At 42.2% G+C, this 20,582-nt stretch overlaps 1 protein-coding gene across 19 annotated transcripts in view; it reads left to right on the top strand.

Annotated features, from left to right (window-relative positions):
* Positions 1-10,036, top strand: part of SLMAP (sarcolemma associated protein) — an 81,995-nt gene extending 71,959 nt beyond the window's left edge. For 13 of the 19 annotated variants that reach the window (XM_053988981.1, XM_053988980.1, XM_053988982.1 and 10 more), the window contains one exon: positions 3,606-10,036. In XM_053988981.1, coding sequence (XP_053844956.1) covers positions 3,606-3,695 — 90 coding nt within the window. In that variant the 3' untranslated portion in view covers positions 3,696-10,036. Of the gene's footprint in view, positions 1-2,493; positions 2,584-3,605 lie in introns of all 19 variants that reach the window. The other 6 variants (XM_053988993.1, XM_053988992.1, XM_053988979.1 and 3 more) reach the window with 1 other exon arrangement.
* Positions 10,037-20,582: the final 10,546 nt, after the last annotated feature.

The following is a 20,582-nucleotide window of genomic DNA, read 5'->3' as shown; positions in this document are numbered from 1 at the left end:
CCTTTCTCACTTTTTTCAGACACGTTTTCAGGAATATGATTTCATCATTTGCTTGGAACCTGATTCTTGCTTAGGATTTTTCTGCAGTGCTCAGATAATTCTGAGTTACTTGACTTAAAGCAGAGGTCAAAAACAACCACACTAAAACCCCATCCCATTTTAATAGAAGAGATCACACTGAATAAATAATGGTGAATGTGAGATTTTCTGCTCTGTTAAAAACATTCATCTCAGAATCAAAATGATCAGTGGAAAAGGGGGAAAAGTAAAGGGTTGAAGTACTGTGAACAAAATTGGAGCACCTGATGAAAGTGGAAAAACTGAAAGGAAATTTTAGGGAGAATTATAGGTGAGTATTTAAGTGAAAGCAGAAACCACAGCAGTTGCCAAAATCTGCTTGCAGAAGAGGAGTTAATTGTGACAGTTGAAACCTGGAGGTCAGGGTGTGATGAAGAGCATCCTCCATATAAGGGCAAACTCACTGCTCACCAAACATTACTCACAGTCAGTAATATAAAACATATCCATCTTGGGGATTGTTTCAAACATCATGGATACTGGGCTGAGTTCCAAGGTCAAATTTTTCAAGTACCATTGCCCCCTTATGCTGGAATCATTATCTGCTACTTCATTTCTGAGGACAGAAAGTGACTTCCCACTGTGGGATCTGTTCCTTTTTGCAGCCCGTCTGTGTCTGAGCTTGCATATTTTCATATTCTAAAAAAAGATGCACAATTTTATTGAAGCACGCAGTTAAATGCTCCTTGACAATAGGGAGATTTGTTATGTATTGATAAGTTTGTGAGGGGAAAATCTAATAATTTGGAGATGCTCTCATTGAGTGTGATGGTTATTTATCAATGGTTTCATTTGCCAAGAATGTGTATAACTTAGAAAAAGAAATCTATAGAAGTTGAGTGAGTCATCAAATGTTAGAAAAGACAAGGCTTCTGCACTCCATTTGGGATGTCATTTAAATATTAAGTTTTAATATTTAAGTTTTGCTTTTAAAAAAGATTGCAATGTTGTGTTTTTGAAATGCTTAGCGGTGTGGTGTTTGCATGCTTGTAGCCACTGGTTACTTCCTGATGCGCTTTACACAACAGATTTAATGATGTGAATGGTTTGAGAACATCAGCTGCTCTGGTTGATTTAAACCTCTGGCACTTTTTGAACACTGCTGTGATTATTTCTGCCAACAGGCTTTCTGTGGGAAGGTGGCACTGTGATTCGTGGCACCCATGACACAAAAATAATCTTGCATGAAAAAGTCTTCAATAGTTACACGTGATTTTTCTGTTAAGTATTTGCCTTGATTGAAAAAAAGAAATAATTGAACAAGACTAGAATACTTTCTAATATTCCTGGGTTTTGAACCATATTGGAGGTTCTATGAATTAGTAATTCCTACAAATTCATAAAAGGATGAGATTTTTACTTACTAATCACAATGTTTTAGAAAATTTAAGCGTGAATTTATCATTTATTTATTTGACTGAACAAAATCAAGGTAGCTTCAGCACAAACAGTTTTAAAAATATTTGGCATGGTTTGACCTTAACCTCTGTGTGTCTTTGTGTGTGCACAAATAGAGTAGAGTAGGATACAGAGAAAGCAGATGTCTTCCAAGGAGAGATTTAAAAGCATTTAGGTCCATTTTTGCTTTTAAGTTTTCATATCACAAATAGAGGCTGTTCCATCCAGAATGTGCAGTAGTTTCCATGAGTAGAACACAGCTGAGAAAAAGTGTGGATGGTTCTGAGGAGGCCATAAGCTGGATGAACCCTGCAGTCTGGCCAGCTGCTGGTTTGGCCCAGCTGCAGCATTTGATCAATTTTCAAATTGCATTTGGTCACAAGGCTGCTGACCTGGCAGAGATGCTGAGCTTTGTGGTATCTCTGATAGAAATGTGCTTCTCTGCTTTTTAGTAACTGGGTGTGGCTTGTACAGTCACGTTACAATCTCACGGAAATGTCTGAACTACTGCGTTTGCCTGTGGACATAGCTGTAATTGATTCACTAATGGAGGAAAAAAGATTGTTTTTCCAGAGGCTGGTGATGGAAAATGGAAAAGGCTAACTAGCAAAGAATGAAGAAGTAGCTGGAAAATCCAATATTTGGTGTGAGTCTGTCTCTCAAGAAATCCAAATAGGATTTCCTCTTACTTAGAAAAACTAAACCAACTATAAATAAGATACAGGCAAATCAGTTTAACATTCGTATTGTTTTCAAGTGCTAAATTCCACGTTGTGACAAGAGGTTTCTTGGAACATTTTCTGCTTACTTCCCTTTATTTTTAAACATCCCTGTTCATTTGAGTAGAATGGTGTACTAACTTTGTATACCAGATTAGATAATGCTGTAATGTGTTAGATGTCTTTAATACATTTCACTTAAAACAAAACTTACTGACTTATTTTCCCCTCTCTAAATCATCTTTACCTGATTGATTTATAGCACAAAGTGATTTTTAATATCCCTTCCCTTCTTTAGCCTTCCATATTACAACCCGTCCCAGCCGTATTCATCGGCCTAATCCTGGCTTTCCTGTATTGGTGTTACGGCCCATTGTGGTAGCGAAAGGTACAAGCACTACTGTTCAGTCAATGTATGTTTGTCCCTCACCTGTTTGTGCCATTTCTGTATCAAATAGTGCATGGTGAAATGCTCACAGGTATTTCTTTACCTGAAGCAAACCCTTCATTTAATATGCCATTTTCTTGACACTGATGAGCTGAGAAATCCACTAATCATTTAACATCTCTGTGATTTCTTTAATTCTAACAATGAATTTTGTTCTAACTGGTGCTTGAACGTGCCTCTTCTAACTCGGTCTCAGTTTGTCTTTAGCAAATGGGCTGCCTTTTGCACAATGCTGCGATGCTAGGGCTTGTAAGAAAACTTAATTGCTTAATTAACTACAAAAAATGAAGAGTTTGCCTCTAACAATAAAATTCAACAAGCTTTGGTTCCTATCTATGGACTAAGAAATTCCTCTCTGGCTCTAAACACTTTAATTTTTCTCACTATTGCTGATGGAAAGATGGAAAAAAAAAAAGACAAGAAATAGGTGGTTGGTTTGTATTCTGAACTCTCAGCTTGCATTTTCTCTTGTCTCTCAGTGTGTCCTCCTCTTAAAATGCCATTGTTGTCATGCAATGTTGTGACAGTCTGTTAAAAATGGTGTTGGTAGGATCTGCTACAAACTAAGTCACAGATCTGGATTTAAACGGTCAAAAGTTAAAGATGTGCATAAATATCTGTCTAGCCTTGACTTGGCACGGGCAATGTTTTAAACATCTCAAGCCTTGGCATGTTCAGTGGCAGATTTCTCTGAGGTGTGTGCAGTACCAAACCTGGAGATACGGAGCTGCCAAGAGTCCTCCGGCCGATCCTCAGTCACGAAGAGCTGTGGAGTTCCCTGTGCTAGAGGCACAAGGTTTGCTGTGGTGCTCCAGGTCAGGACTAGCCTGCAGCAGGGCTCCTGGGTTACATTGTAGTGATGCCTATCAACAGGTACTCAGGACTTGCAGGAACCACGAGGTAAACTGATTAGAATGAATTAGAACAAATATGATATTGATTTCTTTTTTCTCTCCACACAGAGACAATGGCCTTGGATGCCTGTGATGGCAGCTTTGGTTGCTGTAACAGCCGTGGTGCTGTACCCAGGCCTAACCAGAGCTTCTCCATGAGAACTGTTGTTGAATCCATACACCGTCCTCCCTTTAGAAGCTGGCAACATTCATATACTGAGGGAAAACAGATTAATTCTCTTCCTTTTTACCTCTTAATACAGCACAGCTCTGCGTGAGAACAGCAGTAGGGTCATTTGCTTTAAACTGTATAAAATGTATCTGTCTATAAAGAGGGAATAAAATTGTGATTCATCATTCTGTGAGCAATATTTTTGCTTACAACTTCATGCAAGTTTTAAATTAGTATGTTGGGATTCTGAATACTATAATGGTGGCCTAAAGCAGGCTTCTTGGTACCAAATTATTTATAATGGCTAGGGTTGTGGACACTGACTTTAGAATCTGATTGCTAGACTTAAGAGGAAAATACTGATTTGGACATCCAAGCCAAGTAACCTTGCAGATACTTGGGAAACAGATGCAGTGTGCTCAGTGCCTTTCAGTATGATCTATTTTTTTTTAAACTAGTGTATCATTTTACTTGCTGTTAGTCACTGAGCTGTTGGGAACAAGACTTAAGAAAACTTCTCTTACTACGCCTTTCGAAGGAAGCATATTTTTCTTTCATAAGGATTGCTTTATTAATGGGTGTTGGGAATAAACACAATTCATGTCCAGCCTTAAAGAGATAGAGATACTGATGGTGAAGACCAGCCTAAAGTATTTAGTGTGCGCGTGTGCGAGTGTAAGCATGTGTGTGTTCTTGAGTGAACTAAGGTGTTTCTGGGAGCAAGTACTTGGTCATTTGATGGACATAGTGCATTGATTCAACTTATGTTAACTTTAGTTTGAATGTAATTTATTAAATTTCATATATTTAAAGAGATACGTTCTTTAAAAGTATGAATACCTTCTCACATATCTCATGTATCAGTTTATTTTTTCAGTCATTTGATACTTTCTGACTTGAGCTGGAGAAGCTCTTTAGAATAAGCTTCTGTGGACGTAACTTTATTAAGAGAACTGCTACAGTACATCTGTGATAGCTGAGAAAATCTAGATACATAAAATACTACAAAATTGGAATCATATACCTGATGAAGTATTGTCAGGTGAAGATGATTTTAATTTGGTAGTAAAATTTTGTGGCTCCTTATCACATGGCTGTAAGTATGATGCAGTGGTCCCCATTACAAAGTTTATTTTCCTTATCTAAGTACTATAACTATTGCTATTTGCTGACTTTTGGTGGGAATCACTGTAGTTAGTGCTGAATTAAATGTAGACAGTAGTTGTCTTGTTCAGCTCAACAGTTCTGTCAAAAAAGTTTATTAAAGACTTAAATAATATGTTAAAGAATGGTAAAGTAAAGTAATATGGCTCTGCTAAAGGAAACTTCAAAATAGGGAGATAATCTCAGCAGTTCAATTGGCTTTAAAGAATGTTATGGCAATTGACAGATAGTTTAAATATTTAAATAGAAATTTAGTATATAATTTACTTTGTGAGGTTTTAAGGGTCATTGTCCTTTAATAAAGGTTCTGTCTTAAGTTACATGGGATTTGCTAATGGGAGGAGTATTAGTTGGAGAAAATAGTCCACAAGTGACTTGTAGAAAATAACTATTGTCATTTAGTTCATTCATTTCATCCTTTTCATCCTTTTCAGTTGCAGGAAGCCACCCAACCACAGAACACTCGTATGCCAGTGGTACTTAGTACCTCTTGTATATAGGTTATTGCAAATATTGTTCTGAAATGCTTAACTTCAGAATTACATTTTTTTAAGTAATTAATTGTTTTAAATCTATTTTGTAAAGATATAAAAATACAATAGAATTTCTGGAGTACAGATTAAACTATTTGCACTAACACACGTGATGTGCATGATTTAATAAAATAACTTTACTCTCCCTATGCATGTTTGAGTTGAATGTCATTTGAAAACAAGAGATTCATGCTAAGTTTCTTTTGCACTAGATATTGCCACAGTTACTAGGCACAACATCTGCAGCATGTCCAATAGGAGCAAAAGACTTTTTTTTAACCTCTTATTTCACATTTGTGCTGGTTTAAGTTTTGGTCTAGCTGATCCCTCTGTCTGTGGTTTTCAGAAGGAAGTGGGGTAGCAGAGAGTCATGGAAGGCTTGGGAGCATATTGCCATGGAGGAGGAGCAGGTGTTGGAGCTGCAGGGTGGATGTGGCCATGGCAGGGGTGGTGAGACGGGAGGAGCAGTGGCTGCAGGTCCTGGGCAATAGAGGAAAGCCCTGCTGGGCAAAGGGAGCCCGATGCTGCCTCCTCACCTCTTCAGCATCTCAAACTCCCTGTTTGTCCCTGTTCCAGCTGCTGTTTCTTTTGCAGGGGATTCCCTCCCGTCCTCCCTGCTGGTAGCCTGAGGAGGTGGAGCCTGGCGGAGCCGGGGGTCCCTCCCCCCCGGCAGCAGGGAAGGTGCCAGGTTCCCTGGGACAGCTGGGGGGGCCCTGCACCACAGCAGTTCTGCCTGGGGCTTCATTTGTCGTTGTATTAAAGATAAATGTTGTGTTTTCCAAAATCTTTAGCACATCAGAGAGCTGCAGTTTGAGGCCCAACATGGTTGTATTAAAGGAGAAATATTTCTAATTTCCTTACATGCATGTATGCATATTTATATTATAGACACAGGTGCATAGTACACATTGCATGGGGGCTTGTGCTTACAAGTATACCTGTGGTTCCCCAATACAGTGCCTTTTCCAGGAGTTCTTGATATTTGCATGTTCAAATGATGAGGAATGAGCTAAAATGCACAGTTTACTCTTCTGTTTTGAGAATCCCTGGAGAAGGGTTGGGTAACTGGGAAGGTGTTGTTCTTCAGTGCTTTGATACTAAAACACCAAGTGGGGTTATTTTGCAAGGACTCCTTGCACAAACCTTTCTGAGTTTTTATTGCTTTTTATTGCTTTTATTGTGTGCTCTTTTACATTCATATTCTGTCTTTTGTTAGGCTTGATTGGCTAAACCTTGGAGTTACTATACCGAGCAACTTTTCACACGTGTGAGATGCTCCACTTGTAAAACAAGTGCCCCGAGTTTGCACTGAAGTTTGAGGTTTTAAAAAGGTTCCTCATAGTAGCAAAGTTAGAGAGTTGTTTTATCAGTTCCTAGTTCAATTTGGAAGATTTAGTATAAATCTTGGAATATCTGAACACTTCTTCAGATTTGTCCTGGTGTCTTGAGTGAGGCACCTTTTTTAAATTCTAAAATAATTTACCTACATGGGGGCTACAATATCAGGCCTTTTATTTAAAAATACAAATATGTGAAAAATACAGTGTGATTTTCCTGTTCCTTGTAGCTGAATTAAATGTGTTCTTCCAGAGTCCTTGCCTCTTTTTGCAGAATGTCTGGATTCTTTGGTGCTAAATGGAGAATTGTGGGCCTGCACAATCTATTGCAAGAGTTCTCATTAAACAGTGAGAATTAGTATCAGATAACTGATAGCTGAAGCAAAGGTAATCAATCACCTGTGCATGTATTTTTGGGGTATATCCCTAAATTATTTTTCTAATCAAGTCTTCTGAAGTATGTTATTTGTTCCAGATTTCTGTGTGCTTTATGTAAGATTTTGAATGTCTCCTGCCTTAATCCATAGGGTTCTGCCACTTGCAGGAATCATTTCTTCAGCTTGAATCTTTTCCATGACAAATCCACTGCCAAATTCATTCCACCAGCAGCATCTGAGTGCTCTAAAACACCAGGTCACCACTATGGCTTTTGGGAAGCCACTGTCCTTGGCACTGGCTCTGCAAGTGGGGCTGGCCAGGTGTCACCAGGGGCCTTTTCCCCCTTCTGGCTGTTCATCCACTATTAGTGTTTCATTAGCAACTGCCTCAAAATTTTGAGTGTCCTATTAATAATAGCAATTGATCATATAACAGAATTAGAAGCCATATTCTTTCCTTCTCTCTTGCATATATACCTCTGGGTCTGTTTGAAGAATGATTGCTTCCTGCAAACAGCTGCATTGAATTCCCCAGATCCAGCTGATTTGCTCATCCAGTTCGTCTTTGCACATGCTTATGAACACAGAATTCCTCTTTCTTCTCTGGTGGGGAATTGGGCTGCAGTATAGGGGATTATTTTGGGGGTTTTTACTTTGTACCAACTTATTGAAAGTGAGCAGAGGTTTGTCCAATGGAGCCAAGTTCTTCTACTTGGAAGAGAGGACCTGCACCCATTCCTGCTTAAAACCTGGGTGCTACCAGTGTCTGACTAAAGCCTCCCAGCAGTAGAAGGTAAATCAGCAATTGAAACACAGATTTTGATGGGAAGGGACATTACAGGCTCAAGTTCCCATTTGTAAAGGTAAAGGGAACTTGTCTTATCACTAATCTGGATATCACAGTCATAAAACTTCAGTCTGATTTCATCATCAGCAGCAGAATGTCAAAAAGTTCAGCATTTGTTAGAAAAACTCTTGCTTTAACAACTTCAGAAAAAGGATCAGTCACCTCTGTAGATAAGGTACATGAGCAACTACTATTCTCTCAAAAAAAACCCCAAACCTTGCTTTGGCTTCCAAAAATGGAACTCCACTACATCTCTCTTGGAGTATGTTCTTTTGCTGCAAGTGTTCTGATCTAGGAGTTTGACATACCATGATCATACCTTCCAATCTTATTTTATATGAATGAATTTTAAATTTTTTTTCTTCATCCTTCTAGTTTTTATTGTCAGCTTTTTAAACAATTTTTAATTTTTCAGATGTTATCTTTTGAAGAATAGATGCCAGAACAGAACATGTCCTTACAGTTATTACCTTACTAACATCATATGAATAGACAATAAGCTTTATATCGTGCTGTTATTCTGTTTGATTGTCTACCAGAACTTTTTTTTTTGGGATTCACTGACTTCTTGCTTCTAGATTTAACCTTGTCAATCAAATCTCTGTACTCCTCACATCACCCCAGTATGAGGTGCACCTCATATCTGACTTTGTGGTATCTGACTTTGCAATATTGTTTGGTAAAAGCCACTGTAGGCAGCAGGCCCAAGCAGCAGCCTGTTCCCTTGACTGTTCAGCACAGCATAAGGAGGTTTTTTCCCCTTCAGGTTTTATAGGGATGACTGCTGAAGCTTTATTCTAGACTATTTATCATACACTGTTGAAGAGTATTGAGAGAAAAACTGATCCCTGAAGCACAATAGGGAAAATATTCATAGAATAATTCCTTCACTTGGTTTTTACAAACTGACAGCTGTTCTACATTATTAGTTAACAGTGATAGTAGTGTAGTAATCACTTTTATTGAAATGTCATTATTTACAGAAGTCTTGCTTAATAACACTAATAAACTCATTTTTTAAAAAACTTTGAAAAGGGGAATTTTATTTTCTAAATACTTTGACAGTATGAATTATTTTACATTCTTGAATCTTTTGCTGACTGCTCCTGTAGATTGTTCTATGATTAGCTTACATCTTAGAGTGAAGCAAAGCCAGTCCTTTTCCCAGAATCAGACATTTACTGTCTTCCCTCAGCCCCACCATGTTGTTTGCACATTTCTGACACTTCCCTCTCCAAGCATTTCAAATTTGAGGTTGTTCACGTGACTGAGTTCCTCAGTGTGCTCAGTGAGCATCATTCCCAGAGCTGGCTGTGTCTCAGCTCCAAGGCACCCAGGGATGTGGATGTGTGTCCGTGCTGTTCTGGGATTGTGCTTGCATGTGGTGGACCAGGATGTGGTCACTGGTGTTCTGTAGCCACGAGAGAGAGTGGGGGTGTAATTGAGATTGTTGGGTAAATGGTTCTCAGCTGTGGGAATGGAGATGTTGGCAGGGAGAGGTAATTCCTGTGTTATGTCAGGTGAGACACTGAAAATGCCAATGTGCTGCCAAAGTGTGTCGTCCCTTCATCGTGTCTGATGAACAAATCCAAAGCCTGGGTTAAACTAAAAGCAATGTTTTATTACCTGTTCATATTAGTCAGTAAACTGAGACAAAAGAGTGAAGTCATCAATTCATTCTGTTCTATTGGAATAAAATGTAACCAAAAACGTACCTGTATTTGTTTCAGTGCCCATTGTTGGGACATGGATTTTTTTTTTTTTTTAAAGAAACACTGCACACACACTATGGTAAAGTACTGCCTTCAGTATGGAATGAATTTGCTCTTTTAATCTTTTCATGCTAGATCATTTATGAAGTTTATATTCTATTTATATTTCTTGTAAGGAGTTCTTGCTCTGGAAAATAATTTTATTGAGTATGTCATCAGTTTTGATGTGACAAAACTACTTCTTGTCTTGAATACAGTGGCTCTTACTTAAAAAATGTTCCAAATATGCAATATGTCTTTTGGGATGAATAAATGGTAAAAATTATGAGAATAAATTTACATCACAACAGAAAGCTGATTTGTATTGTACATAGTCTTTCATTCAGCCTAACTCCAAATTTCAGCACTCTCCAACTTCTGAACCTGCTACCCTCTACTGCGATAGAAGCCGAGTTACTAAGTAATGAATCAATTAAAACTGATTTCAAAGTTGGAATCTGTTTACCTGTTTAGTTTGTGCAAATGGGATTTGCAGCCACATGACATTCCCTTCTCTGTGTGACATGGTAAAGCTGGGCTCCAGCAGGTCTGAACCCAGGGAGAGAAGGGCTGGAGCATGGGTTAGGAATGCAGCCTTGGTTTGTGCAAGAGTTACATGGGTTTAGTGGTGAGACATCCTCAGGGCATCAGTCATTGATCATCCTTTAAGAAAGACCAACAATCCTACAGTATTCTATCTCTACTGTAAATCAGAGGGAATTCTGGTGTTCTGTTTCAGTGCTGACTCAAGAAAAGGGCATTCAATGAGTCACATAATTTTCAGCAAGTTTGAGGAAGGAAATTCTCCTCCCTGTTTGCAGACTGTGTGGTTTGGATCCACCCCAGGGTGCAGTTTAAGTACACATGATTTCACTCCAGGCAAGCAGTAAGTCCTGGTGTAAGACCTAGGTAACATCTCTTCTAATTTTCAATTTAAAAAGTTAAAGTCAGAACTGGCATTAAAACATTCTTCCAGATGCAGTAGATGGCTGTGGGGGGGAGGAAGCCTAAAAAGGTGATAAATAGATCTGCTGCTCTTCATGGGACATTGCTGGTAGCACTTAATGTGTTACAAGTTTGTCTTGAATTCCTGTCTCCCAACACCAGTGCAGAGTGCTCTTCCTTAGACCCTGAATGAGTTTATTTCCAAGTAATGCTACAGGTAAAAGGTGGTGGTAAATTTTGCTCATTTTTAAAGGATCAATGTCAATATTCCAGGCTCACTAGGTGTGATATTCAAGGCATTTGGTGTTTCTGTTCTAAGTGTAGCAGCCACAGCTGGCTGGCAGTTTTTCTGCTGCAGAACCTGACTGGAATCCAACTGTAGCTGGCCATTGTAAGAGACATTTATTGCTCTTTTTTTTTTTTTTCCCCACTTTGTAATTATTGCAGTGGCACATAAGCAAAGACATAGCCTGCAGCAATTTCACAGTCATTTTTTAATTGCACTTCCAGCCTGGGGTTGGCCAGGTGTTGGTGTGCCTGTGCTACATGTTGCAGCAATAGTACATCCTTCCCCTGCAGACTTCTCTGAACTGTAATTCTTCTTTAGAAGAATTATGTCCCAGCCAATCATAAATAAATAAATATTAGCATATTATAAATATTAACATTAAATATTAACAATCTCCCTTATTATTACTTTACATTATTGCCTTTGCAGCAAGTGAGGGTGTACCTTAGCATGTCATGTCCCTGTTCAGGAGGATGTTTAGTAGACAAATACCAAAAAAATTTTGGTGTCTTATATGGTGTGTCTCATTTGAAATCTAGAGAGAGTGGTAAAAAAATCATTTACCCCACACTGATGTTTCTTCCAGTAATTGAAAAACAAATACTGGAATAATTCCATCTGAATGAGCACTTGTGGGATGTTTCTTTGATGAGAACTGAATTGCTTTGTCAGATGTGTAGGATGTTGCATCTGCTTGGAATGTGAGTCTGTGAGACGTCCCTGCTACTGAATGACTGCCTTAGATGGGCAGGGAACTGTATCAGGGAAATCTTTGTTGTAAGTTTGTCAGGATGGAAGATGAGCCACAATATTGGCAGAGCTAATTCTCAGCTGAGGCACCTCAGTTCTGCTCATGTGCATGTGGACTCATTAACAGCGGTGTTCTTTTGGTTCATTTAATGCAAATTGTTTCCAGTTCCCATGAAATATATTTCACTGGAGATTATTCAAATATGGTAAGTTTTCAGTTGTAAAATATTGTGTATTTAGTCATATTCTGCAGCTGTGTGGCTTAATGATTTAATTGCTTGGACTTAAGTAAGACCTCAGTGTGATCCTGCTAGCTCAGACACTTCATAAGAAAACTGCTGTATTATTCTTTAGATTTTGAGTGCATTTTGGAGTTCTTCAGTCCTTTTGGTTGTGAAGATACTCTGAAAATATCAAGTTCTAACTGTGTGATGTGAAGGTTGCTTCCTGCAGCCTCTGAGGTGCAAGTTTGGGAAGCAGTGGATTTGTCCTGATGAGTGTGGCCATAGGTGTCCATGACCCAGGTGTGAGCAGCCGTCTCCACGTGAGGAGAAGGAGGATGATGACTCAGGGCAGAGTCACATCCTGTTAACACTGCCTGGGAACACCACCACTTCACTCTTCCTGCTTCTCACTAATGAAAGCTGAAAAGCCATAAAAATAAACTCACTGAAATATGAGAAAAGCCAGTCCTTCAGCCATCTGTGGCTGCCCAGTCTTACATGCAGGTATCTCACCTGTTCAAAGGCAGCTCAGGCTCAGCACTGTGTTTATGGAGGTCTCAGGTTCAGGTGGGCCTCTTTCCACAGGTGGTGGCTGCAGACCCAGGCACATAAAATGGCCTTGCTTCCCTCCAGCTGAGAGCCCCGTGCTTCTCTCTGCAGTCCCAGGCTGAGGTGGTTTGCTGTGGTGTGGCTTCTGCTTTACAGGTGATTACACCTGCCTCAGTGTCCAGAGTGGGAGAGCTGAGCCCCAGCAGTTGGCTGTCCCCATCTGAGGAGGCTGTGCGTGCCCATCAGTGAAAAGCAGTGTCTGGCTCTTGCATCTCAGTGTGCTGTGGTCTGCCCTGTGGGGTTGGCTTTCAGCTGGAGTCCAGCATACATGTTAACAGATGGAATTAGGTTGGATATTGGGAATAAATTCTTCCCTGTGAGGGTGGTGAGGCCCTTGCACAGGTTGTCCAGAGAAGCTGTGGATGTCCCATCCCTGGAAGTATTTGAGGCCAGGCTGGATGGGGCTTTGAGCAACCTGGTCTAATGGCTGGTGTCCCTGCCCATGGCAGGGGGTTGAAATGAAATGATCTTTAAGGTCCCTTTCAGTCCAAACTGTGCAATGATTCTGGGACAGGTCAGCTCAGCGGGTCAGAGCAGGTGCTAGTTACACCAAGGCTGTGGGTTTGATCCCTGTATGGGTCATTCAGGAGTTGGACTCGATGATCCTTGAGGGTCCCTTCCAACTCAGAATATTCTGTGATCAGTTTCTGTTTTAGAGTGCACATTCAATGGCTTCCTGAATCAAATGATCATGGAGCAGAAACAAGCTGGTGTTTCTGCAAGAAACTCCACTTATCCATACATTCTGTTTCAGTGGGATGAAGCTTTGTGCCTCTTAATGCATTTTTAACGGGATAGAGATTTAGATAAAGGTATCTTAAGCTTTTAAAATGCAATGTGTTAGAAGGGTGAAGTTGGAGGTGCCATTTGTGATGTGTACTGTATGCACCGATCTCTGCTGAGGCATCTTAGTTTGAAAGAGGGTGTTTAAAACCTTCCCCAAATATATTGGCCAATAACTTTTAAACTGGCATTGAAGCTGGAGAGGATTTTTTCTTTTGTTTCTGTGCTATGTTGCTTAATACATGCAAAACTGACTCGTTTAAGCAAGGATTTTCTACTAACAGCTTGAGACTCAAATCACAAATTTCAAATACATTTCAAAACATGTTTTGTGGTGCAAAATACTTCTCCTACAGCCTTCTTGGCCGTGTCCTGGCTGGTAGTTGCTGCTTCTGTTTTTCCTCAAATATGTCAGGGTGGTTTTGCTGAAATAAATTATCTGTCATTCTCAGAGCATAAAGGCCCTGGTGGCTGTGTTGTCGCTGAGCATGTCCCCCCAGCAGCCCCAAGCTGGATGTTGGGTTGTTTTGGTTTCCTGGACAATAAACTGGTGGCCTGGGAAGCCTGACCTGGCCTGTATCAGCATGAGGGGTGGCAGGAGCCTGCAGGAGGAAGGTCCAGGTGTCTTGAGAGGAAGGAAATGAGGGGAAAATAGCATGTTTTGGGGAATGTTCCCACACAATGCAAGGGAGAGGCATGGGCTAGGGGGCACATCAGGAAGGGAAGGGTCAAATGGGTCTGGGAAGGATGTTCTGGGTTTTACCACAGAGGGAAAAAGTACTCCTCCAGCCTTGAAAGAGCATCCCCCTCCTCTGCTGGTGTCTGCTGCCTGCCTCCCTGAGCCAGCGTGGTGGTGGAGAGCCCCAGCTGCTGCCTGGGGCAGGGGGAGCTGCCCTGTGTGACCTTGGGAGCAGCGAGAGGGAAGGTGCTGATTCATGTTTAACACACTGTGCAGGAGAGGGGCCTCACAGACAATGTCTGCCTTCCCGCCCTATGCCTGAACCTCATGGGAAGCCTGCTCCATTCTTATCCCCTTCCTGGCACTGACCCATGGGTCTGCTGTGACCTGAGGCTTCCTGTCACCCCTGCAGGGCACCTTCCACCATAAGAACCAGGTCCATGGGCTTCCCTTGTCCAGAATGCAGAAGATTTCTCCTGCCTATTGCAACAGGGAGGTGATCTGCAGCTGTGTTTGCAGCATGAAGCAGGAGAACAATAAATTAGCTGCCAGGGGATTTTAACTGGAGACACCCTTCTGGTCTCTAAGGTGTCCAGGAAGCAAAGTCTTTGGTCTGGGCAGTCACAGCTGCAGGAAACATGGTGGGATGGGATGTGGTGGAGATCACATTGCAGAGTGCAGCTGGGTACGCTGCCCTGGGGGCACAGTGCCACTGCAGGGTGGGCAGAGCCCCTGGTGAAAGCAGCTCTGCTGGCCCAAGTGCCGGGACTTGTGTAGGGCACAGTGGAGGGTGCACCTGAGCCTGGCTGCATCAGGAAAAGGTAAGAGCTGGGAACATCTTTTCTGCTGTAGCAAGGATGGCAGTGGTGCCAGCACATCCCCTGCGTGGTCTGACTCCTGCCTTGTCTAAACTGTACTATGAGTGAGATGCCTTTGATGCATCTGCTGCCTCATTCATTGCCTCATCCATGGAGCTTGGCTTGAGCCATCCCTATGGCTGAGAGACAAAGATCCTTTTAAAACTTAAAAGAATCTTTGTTCTAGTTTTGTTTTGTCTAATTCTCACTTGTGTATAATAATGTACATAATCTATATGGAAAAAATTATCTCCACTTAAATGTTTTTTTCTCTGTACACATGCCAGTGGAAAATGCTTCATTGATACTTCCTACAATCCTGCAGACCCAGACAATGCAGTTCTCAGTACTGTTTCAATCTGCAATTACTGACAAATAAAATAGTTTGTCAATTTTACCAGAAGCAGATGTCAACTTTCTAGACTTAAAGCAAAAAAACCCACAAACCAACAAAGCCCCCAAAACAAAAGGAAAAAAACCCTTTAGACTCAGTGTGTGGCCTAAAGGCAACCATCCCTATGTCTGTGCTGCTAATTGGGCCCTGCCTGTCACCCTCATTAGCCCTTGGGCTTTTAGGCACTGCTGAGAAGGAACAGCCCCGTTACAGGGCATTGGAAGAGTTGTTCATGATGTCTCTCTGTGGGAAGAAAAATTCAGTTCACACCCTGTAAGTCCAAACTATAAGGTAAAAATAATCCCTTTCTATTCTCTCCTAAACAGAACTGCTCCTGGAAAGCAGAAACAAACCCTAGTAATTGCTCTATGTCCCTGGAGTCCTTAACAGAGCATCTGCAGACATGACAGGAACAAGACCTGCTCCGGGATCCCTGCAGTTTTCAGCAATGGCAGAGATCAGTTCATGCGTTACTGTTTCAGTGCTCTGTGTGTGCTCAGTGCTGTGGCACTGCAAAGAAGATGACTTTATTTTCCTGCTGCAAAGAGGTTGAAATCTTAACATCCTGAACATATGGAAGGAGAGTTTTCTCTGACTGTCAAAAATCTCATAAAATGTAAGCTGGGGGGAGAGGGGAGGCCACGTGCATGCTCAATGTTCAAGAAAAACCTATTTGTGCTCAGTGTAATGACAATATTTTTCAGTTGCAACTCTCCTGTGCAGAAGTTTAATCTTCTTGCTGTGGTCAGAGTGAGAGCAATGAAAGCTACATAATTTTTAACATGGCCAGTTTCCTAAGAACAAAAGAAATCTGTGTCAAGTATGTGATTTGGGTCACTATTGCACCTTTTTTTTTTTGGTCTGTGCTTCTATTTATGCCCTGGCCAGTTCTTATACTCCCCAACCTTGTAAGAATGTAGACGTGGTTGCTAATTTTAAGAGGAAAGAGACTGGTTTCCTAGATCTGATCTGAGCACCATTGCCTTTATTTATGTAAGCAGTGACATCATCTTCTATTGCAGAATGGGAACCCTGAGCAGTTACGGGAGAGCAAGTTTAGGACGTGTCCTTCTGAGACAAGTGTGATTCATCTTCTAGTGTGTATATTTAAGAAAGATGCTGTATCCTGAGTCAGATAAGTTCTGTGAATCTGACTTTACTTCAGTTCAAACTGTCATGTATTAGCAAAAATTAATCACTTTTTTTTTTCCTTTTAAACTATTTGAAAAGTGGTGCTTGCAGCCTGCTGGGGAGTGTGAAGAGCAGCAGAGCTGGCGTTATTGTCCCTTTTCAGCTTCTCCAGAAATCTGCCTTTGCACTCCTCCAAAAGCCTTTTGTAAGTGGTGCCTGACTCATGCAGTGATGGTAAGGGCTGCCTCGTTCCCGGGATTCAGTGTCAGTCATCCAGGGGATAGTGTTCAAGGCATTGCTGAACTGCCAGTAAAGCACTCAGTTTCTTACTGGGGGAGTTTGCTGATATCTGTTAGAAAATACCCCACAGCCAGGTTCACTCTCTTCTCCATCACACAGCGTGGGGAAATACACATCCTTTTTGGCCAGAGCTGAAAAAGCAAAACCATGCAGCACAGTATGGCTGAGTTGCTGCCAGGGGTGAACATCTGCTCTACAGCTTGTCATTTAGCCCTTAAAGACGTTCTGTGAGCAGCCAAGAGACTGGCCTGGCTGGGTTCTTGCATCTGTTTTGTACCTGAATGGGAAATCACTCTCTCCAAAGGGGATGGTTGCAGATTGGCAGGCTCCACCTCTGTGCCAGCTGCACCTGTGCAGCAATGCATGGACCAGGCTGCTGGAGAGAGAAAACCTTGGTTTCTCCTCACTTGGATTTTCTGTGCCATATTTACTGAAAAGAATTGCTCCTGTAGTGAATTACCATGAGGGAAGTAGACAAAAGCTCCCCATTTCCTAGCACCTGCCTTGCTGCAGGAACATGTCTCTGTGCCTGTTCTTGCTGTCAGGAAGCGACTACATCTGTGCTGGTCAGGCAGGGACAGAAGGCTGAAAGTTTTTTGGGTTGGCTTTGTTTGTTTGTTTGTTCAAAAAAATTAACAAGAGTTTAGCAAGCATTAGTGATTGTTTCCAGCGAGTTTGCTTTCAAACTTGGCCTCATGTCATGGGAAAGGCTGGGGTTCAGTGCTGCTGGACATTGGGAGGTGCCATGGCCCAGTGTCCTCCAGCCGTGTCCTAAACCAGAGAACCTTCTGTCCTCTCTGAATTGTTTCCTCTGTGAATGAAGGCAAATGTTGCATTATACCAGGGGCAGAACAGTATTTCCCCAGCCTTCCTTGTCTAGTAGCTGTTGCCACTTTTCCTTGGCTTTAAGCCGGGGCTGGCTCAGCAGACCCTTGGGTCAGATTCCCGATTTCTCTGCTCTTGCAGTTGCCTTTTCCCGTTGCCGCTGGCAGCGCTGCCCGGCTGGAGCGGGGGAAGCGCTCCTGGAGCCGCCCATCAGCCCGGGCTGGCCCTGCGAGAGGCTCCAGTGCTGCCGGGCTGGTTTGGGGGAGGTCTCCAGCTTGCTTTTCACGGCTTCTGCCAGGTTTCGCTTGCTCTAATGCCCGAGTTTCACACTTAAACCTGAGGAAGATCACAGCTGAAGGTGTTCTGTCTTTCCAGCTCCCTGTGGGAGGGGAAACTCCCTGATGGCGCTTTGTGCTTTGTTTTGAGCTTACCAAGTGTCTTCACCCTCATCTCAAAGCAGCGGCTTTATAAAAGCAGATGAACCCAGCTGGCAGGAGGGCAGAAGTGAGATGGTTTGGGGCATCTCACAATCATACACCAGCTCCTCACTGGGGCCAAATTACAGCAGTGCCCCAAACAGATCCTCAGTGTGCCCACACTGGTGTGGGTCTGCCCAGGGCTAAGGGCTGGTGGCCCGGCTGACATGCAGGGCAAGAAGTTTTCACTCCTCCTGCTTCCCGGAAGGTGAAGAGATTTGGACCAGTCTGGGAGAAGCTGATCCTCATTTGGAGAAGATTTTGGGTGCCACCTTCATGTGACGATTCGCAGGACTATCCTTGGGATACCATTTATCCAAAAGATTTGCTGTGCCTGGTAACTTTAGGGATGTGTGTTTCCTGCATGGTCTTACTATGATCCTGGTGAGCCATCTGGAAATTTCATCCTATGATTACTCCAGGATCTGGAAGACCTTTTGTAACTACTAATCCCAGAAACAGATTTTTCCTTCATCCTGTCTGTCAACACAGCCTTTAACTTATTTTTATGGGCTTCAGCACATGTTTGAAGCATCACTGCCTTAGGATACAATTTATTTTTTCCAGAGTATCTCAGTGCTCCTTATATCTACTTATAGCACTTTCTGAGGAACAGCTGTTTCGTGGGTATTTATTAGGATCCTCTGTGTCCTTTAAAACTTGACACATCTCTGTTTGCACACCTAGAACAGGAATCAGTGTGACTTAGTGTGCCATGAGTATGAGGTCCTGGGAAATTATGTTTTGCAGTGCCACATATTTTGCCGCAAAAAAATTGAGTAATGTTTTCATTGGTAAGATGTGATAAATATATCATTAAAAATATAGATGCAATTAAAGCAAGGGGGGTAAAGCAAAAAGACTGAGATAACTGGTGCCATGCTAGATTCTTGATATTTTGCCCCTTTTTATTGTGTCTTGCCCTCTGGCTCTTGCTTACCCACCAAAATAACTTGTGGATGAAGTTTGCTGTATGTGTCTTAACTGCTCTGTGGAGGGAGTGGGATATGGCAGGCAGGAATCCTGTGTGCAGGAAAAGCTGCTTAATAGAGTGCCATCAGTGTTGGGGGAGTTTGGGAAGGTCTTTGTGGTCATCTTGCCTGGAACCATGGCCCTGTGTTCCTGCTAGAGCATGAGGCCCCAGGCAGAGGTTGAGAGAAGCTCCCCGGAGGAGCCTGCAGGGCACATTTCCCATGGCTGGAGCATGGCAGAGTGATGGAGGAGCAGGAGGAGTCTGTGTGTGTGCACAGCCCCAGGGAGGGGCTCGCTGCAGGCCCCCAGGTCTGTTGTGTGCCTGTGTGTGGAGTGGGCCCTGGAGCACACAGGCTCCTCGTGCACTTGCAGAGCTTTGTGTACAGCCCCCTCTGCAAGTCAGCAGCGATGCAGGGACAGCTGCCTCCTTTTTCTCTCTTGGTAAGGAAGAATGCTCAAAAATGGTTTTTATATTTCTTGGGAACAACAGAAAAGCTTGACCTAATTGCTGTTCTAAATGTATGCCTATAGCTTCTGAAAGGCCCAGCAGGATATAAAACCACCAGTTACCAGTTCTGATTTTTGCCAGAACTTCAAAGTGTTTCCTTTTATGCAGTAATCTTAAAACTAGTCCAAGAAAACACTCACACCATTACTTAGATATTCCAGTTTGCCACCAATATGGAAACTTAAATTATTATATTTCCCACAGGCAAAGCTTCCATCATTAGTTAAACTTGATGGTCTTCTGCTTGCTTGTAGGGAAGATACAACTCCTTTCCATGGTCTGAAAAATGGTTGCAGCTCAAAGCTGAGCCAAGAGTGATGATTGGTCCTAAAAAAATAGGACCTTAACATAGTAACCAAAGTCCTATTTAGACTTTAAATGTTTTTTAATCATAGTCATATCCTTCTCTGGAAAAGAAGTTTCACATTCACCAGCCAGTACTCATTTAATAAACGTTTTTGCTATTTTACTGTTTGAGATTACAGTTCCCATCTTTATCACTTGTGCATCATGCCCAAACTTTATCAGTAGAGATAAAAGCTTGTGTACCTCCAGCGATTAAAAGCAAAATTAGTCAGGTAGGACTCAGTCCTATCCCCCAAGTCTTAGTCACTTCTTGAAAGCTTTGTGAGCTTGGTTCACCTGCCTGTGCCAGGGTGGCCCTGTGTGGTCTGGCAATGTGTTTATTTTGTGCGCGAGGCCATTGCACAGGATTCATCCACGTGTGCTCAACAAGCCATGGCTGCTCTGCTCCAGAGATTATAACTAAGTAACATCAATAAATCATGAAATTGAAAAGGACATGGGGTTTTTTGGTCAGGTTGTATTGAGACTTTCTTGGTGAGTGCAGTTATATGGGCAGAGTCTGAGGTATTTATTTTTTCTGCTAGAGTGACCTCACAGTAGCCCTTGACCTTGCAGTCAGCCAAGGTGGGTTTGTCCCTTGGCTTCTGGGCCCAGGAGAGCCCCAGCAGATGCACCAAGTCCTGGTCAGGAGGAAGTCCTGGAATGCCAAACAACAGCCACCAGGGCCAGCAGAGTCCCATCATACTCAAAGTGGTTTCAATGATTAGAGGATGTGTGGTCAAAAATGAAGAGGTTGTTCGAGAATCATTTAGATGTC

Source organism: Vidua macroura, chromosome 13, assembly GCF_024509145.1.
Source record: "Vidua macroura isolate BioBank_ID:100142 chromosome 13, ASM2450914v1, whole genome shotgun sequence".
In the NCBI taxonomy this organism is placed as follows: Eukaryota; Metazoa; Chordata; class Aves; order Passeriformes; family Viduidae; genus Vidua; species Vidua macroura.
This window is presented reverse-complemented; position numbering and strand designations above follow the sequence as displayed.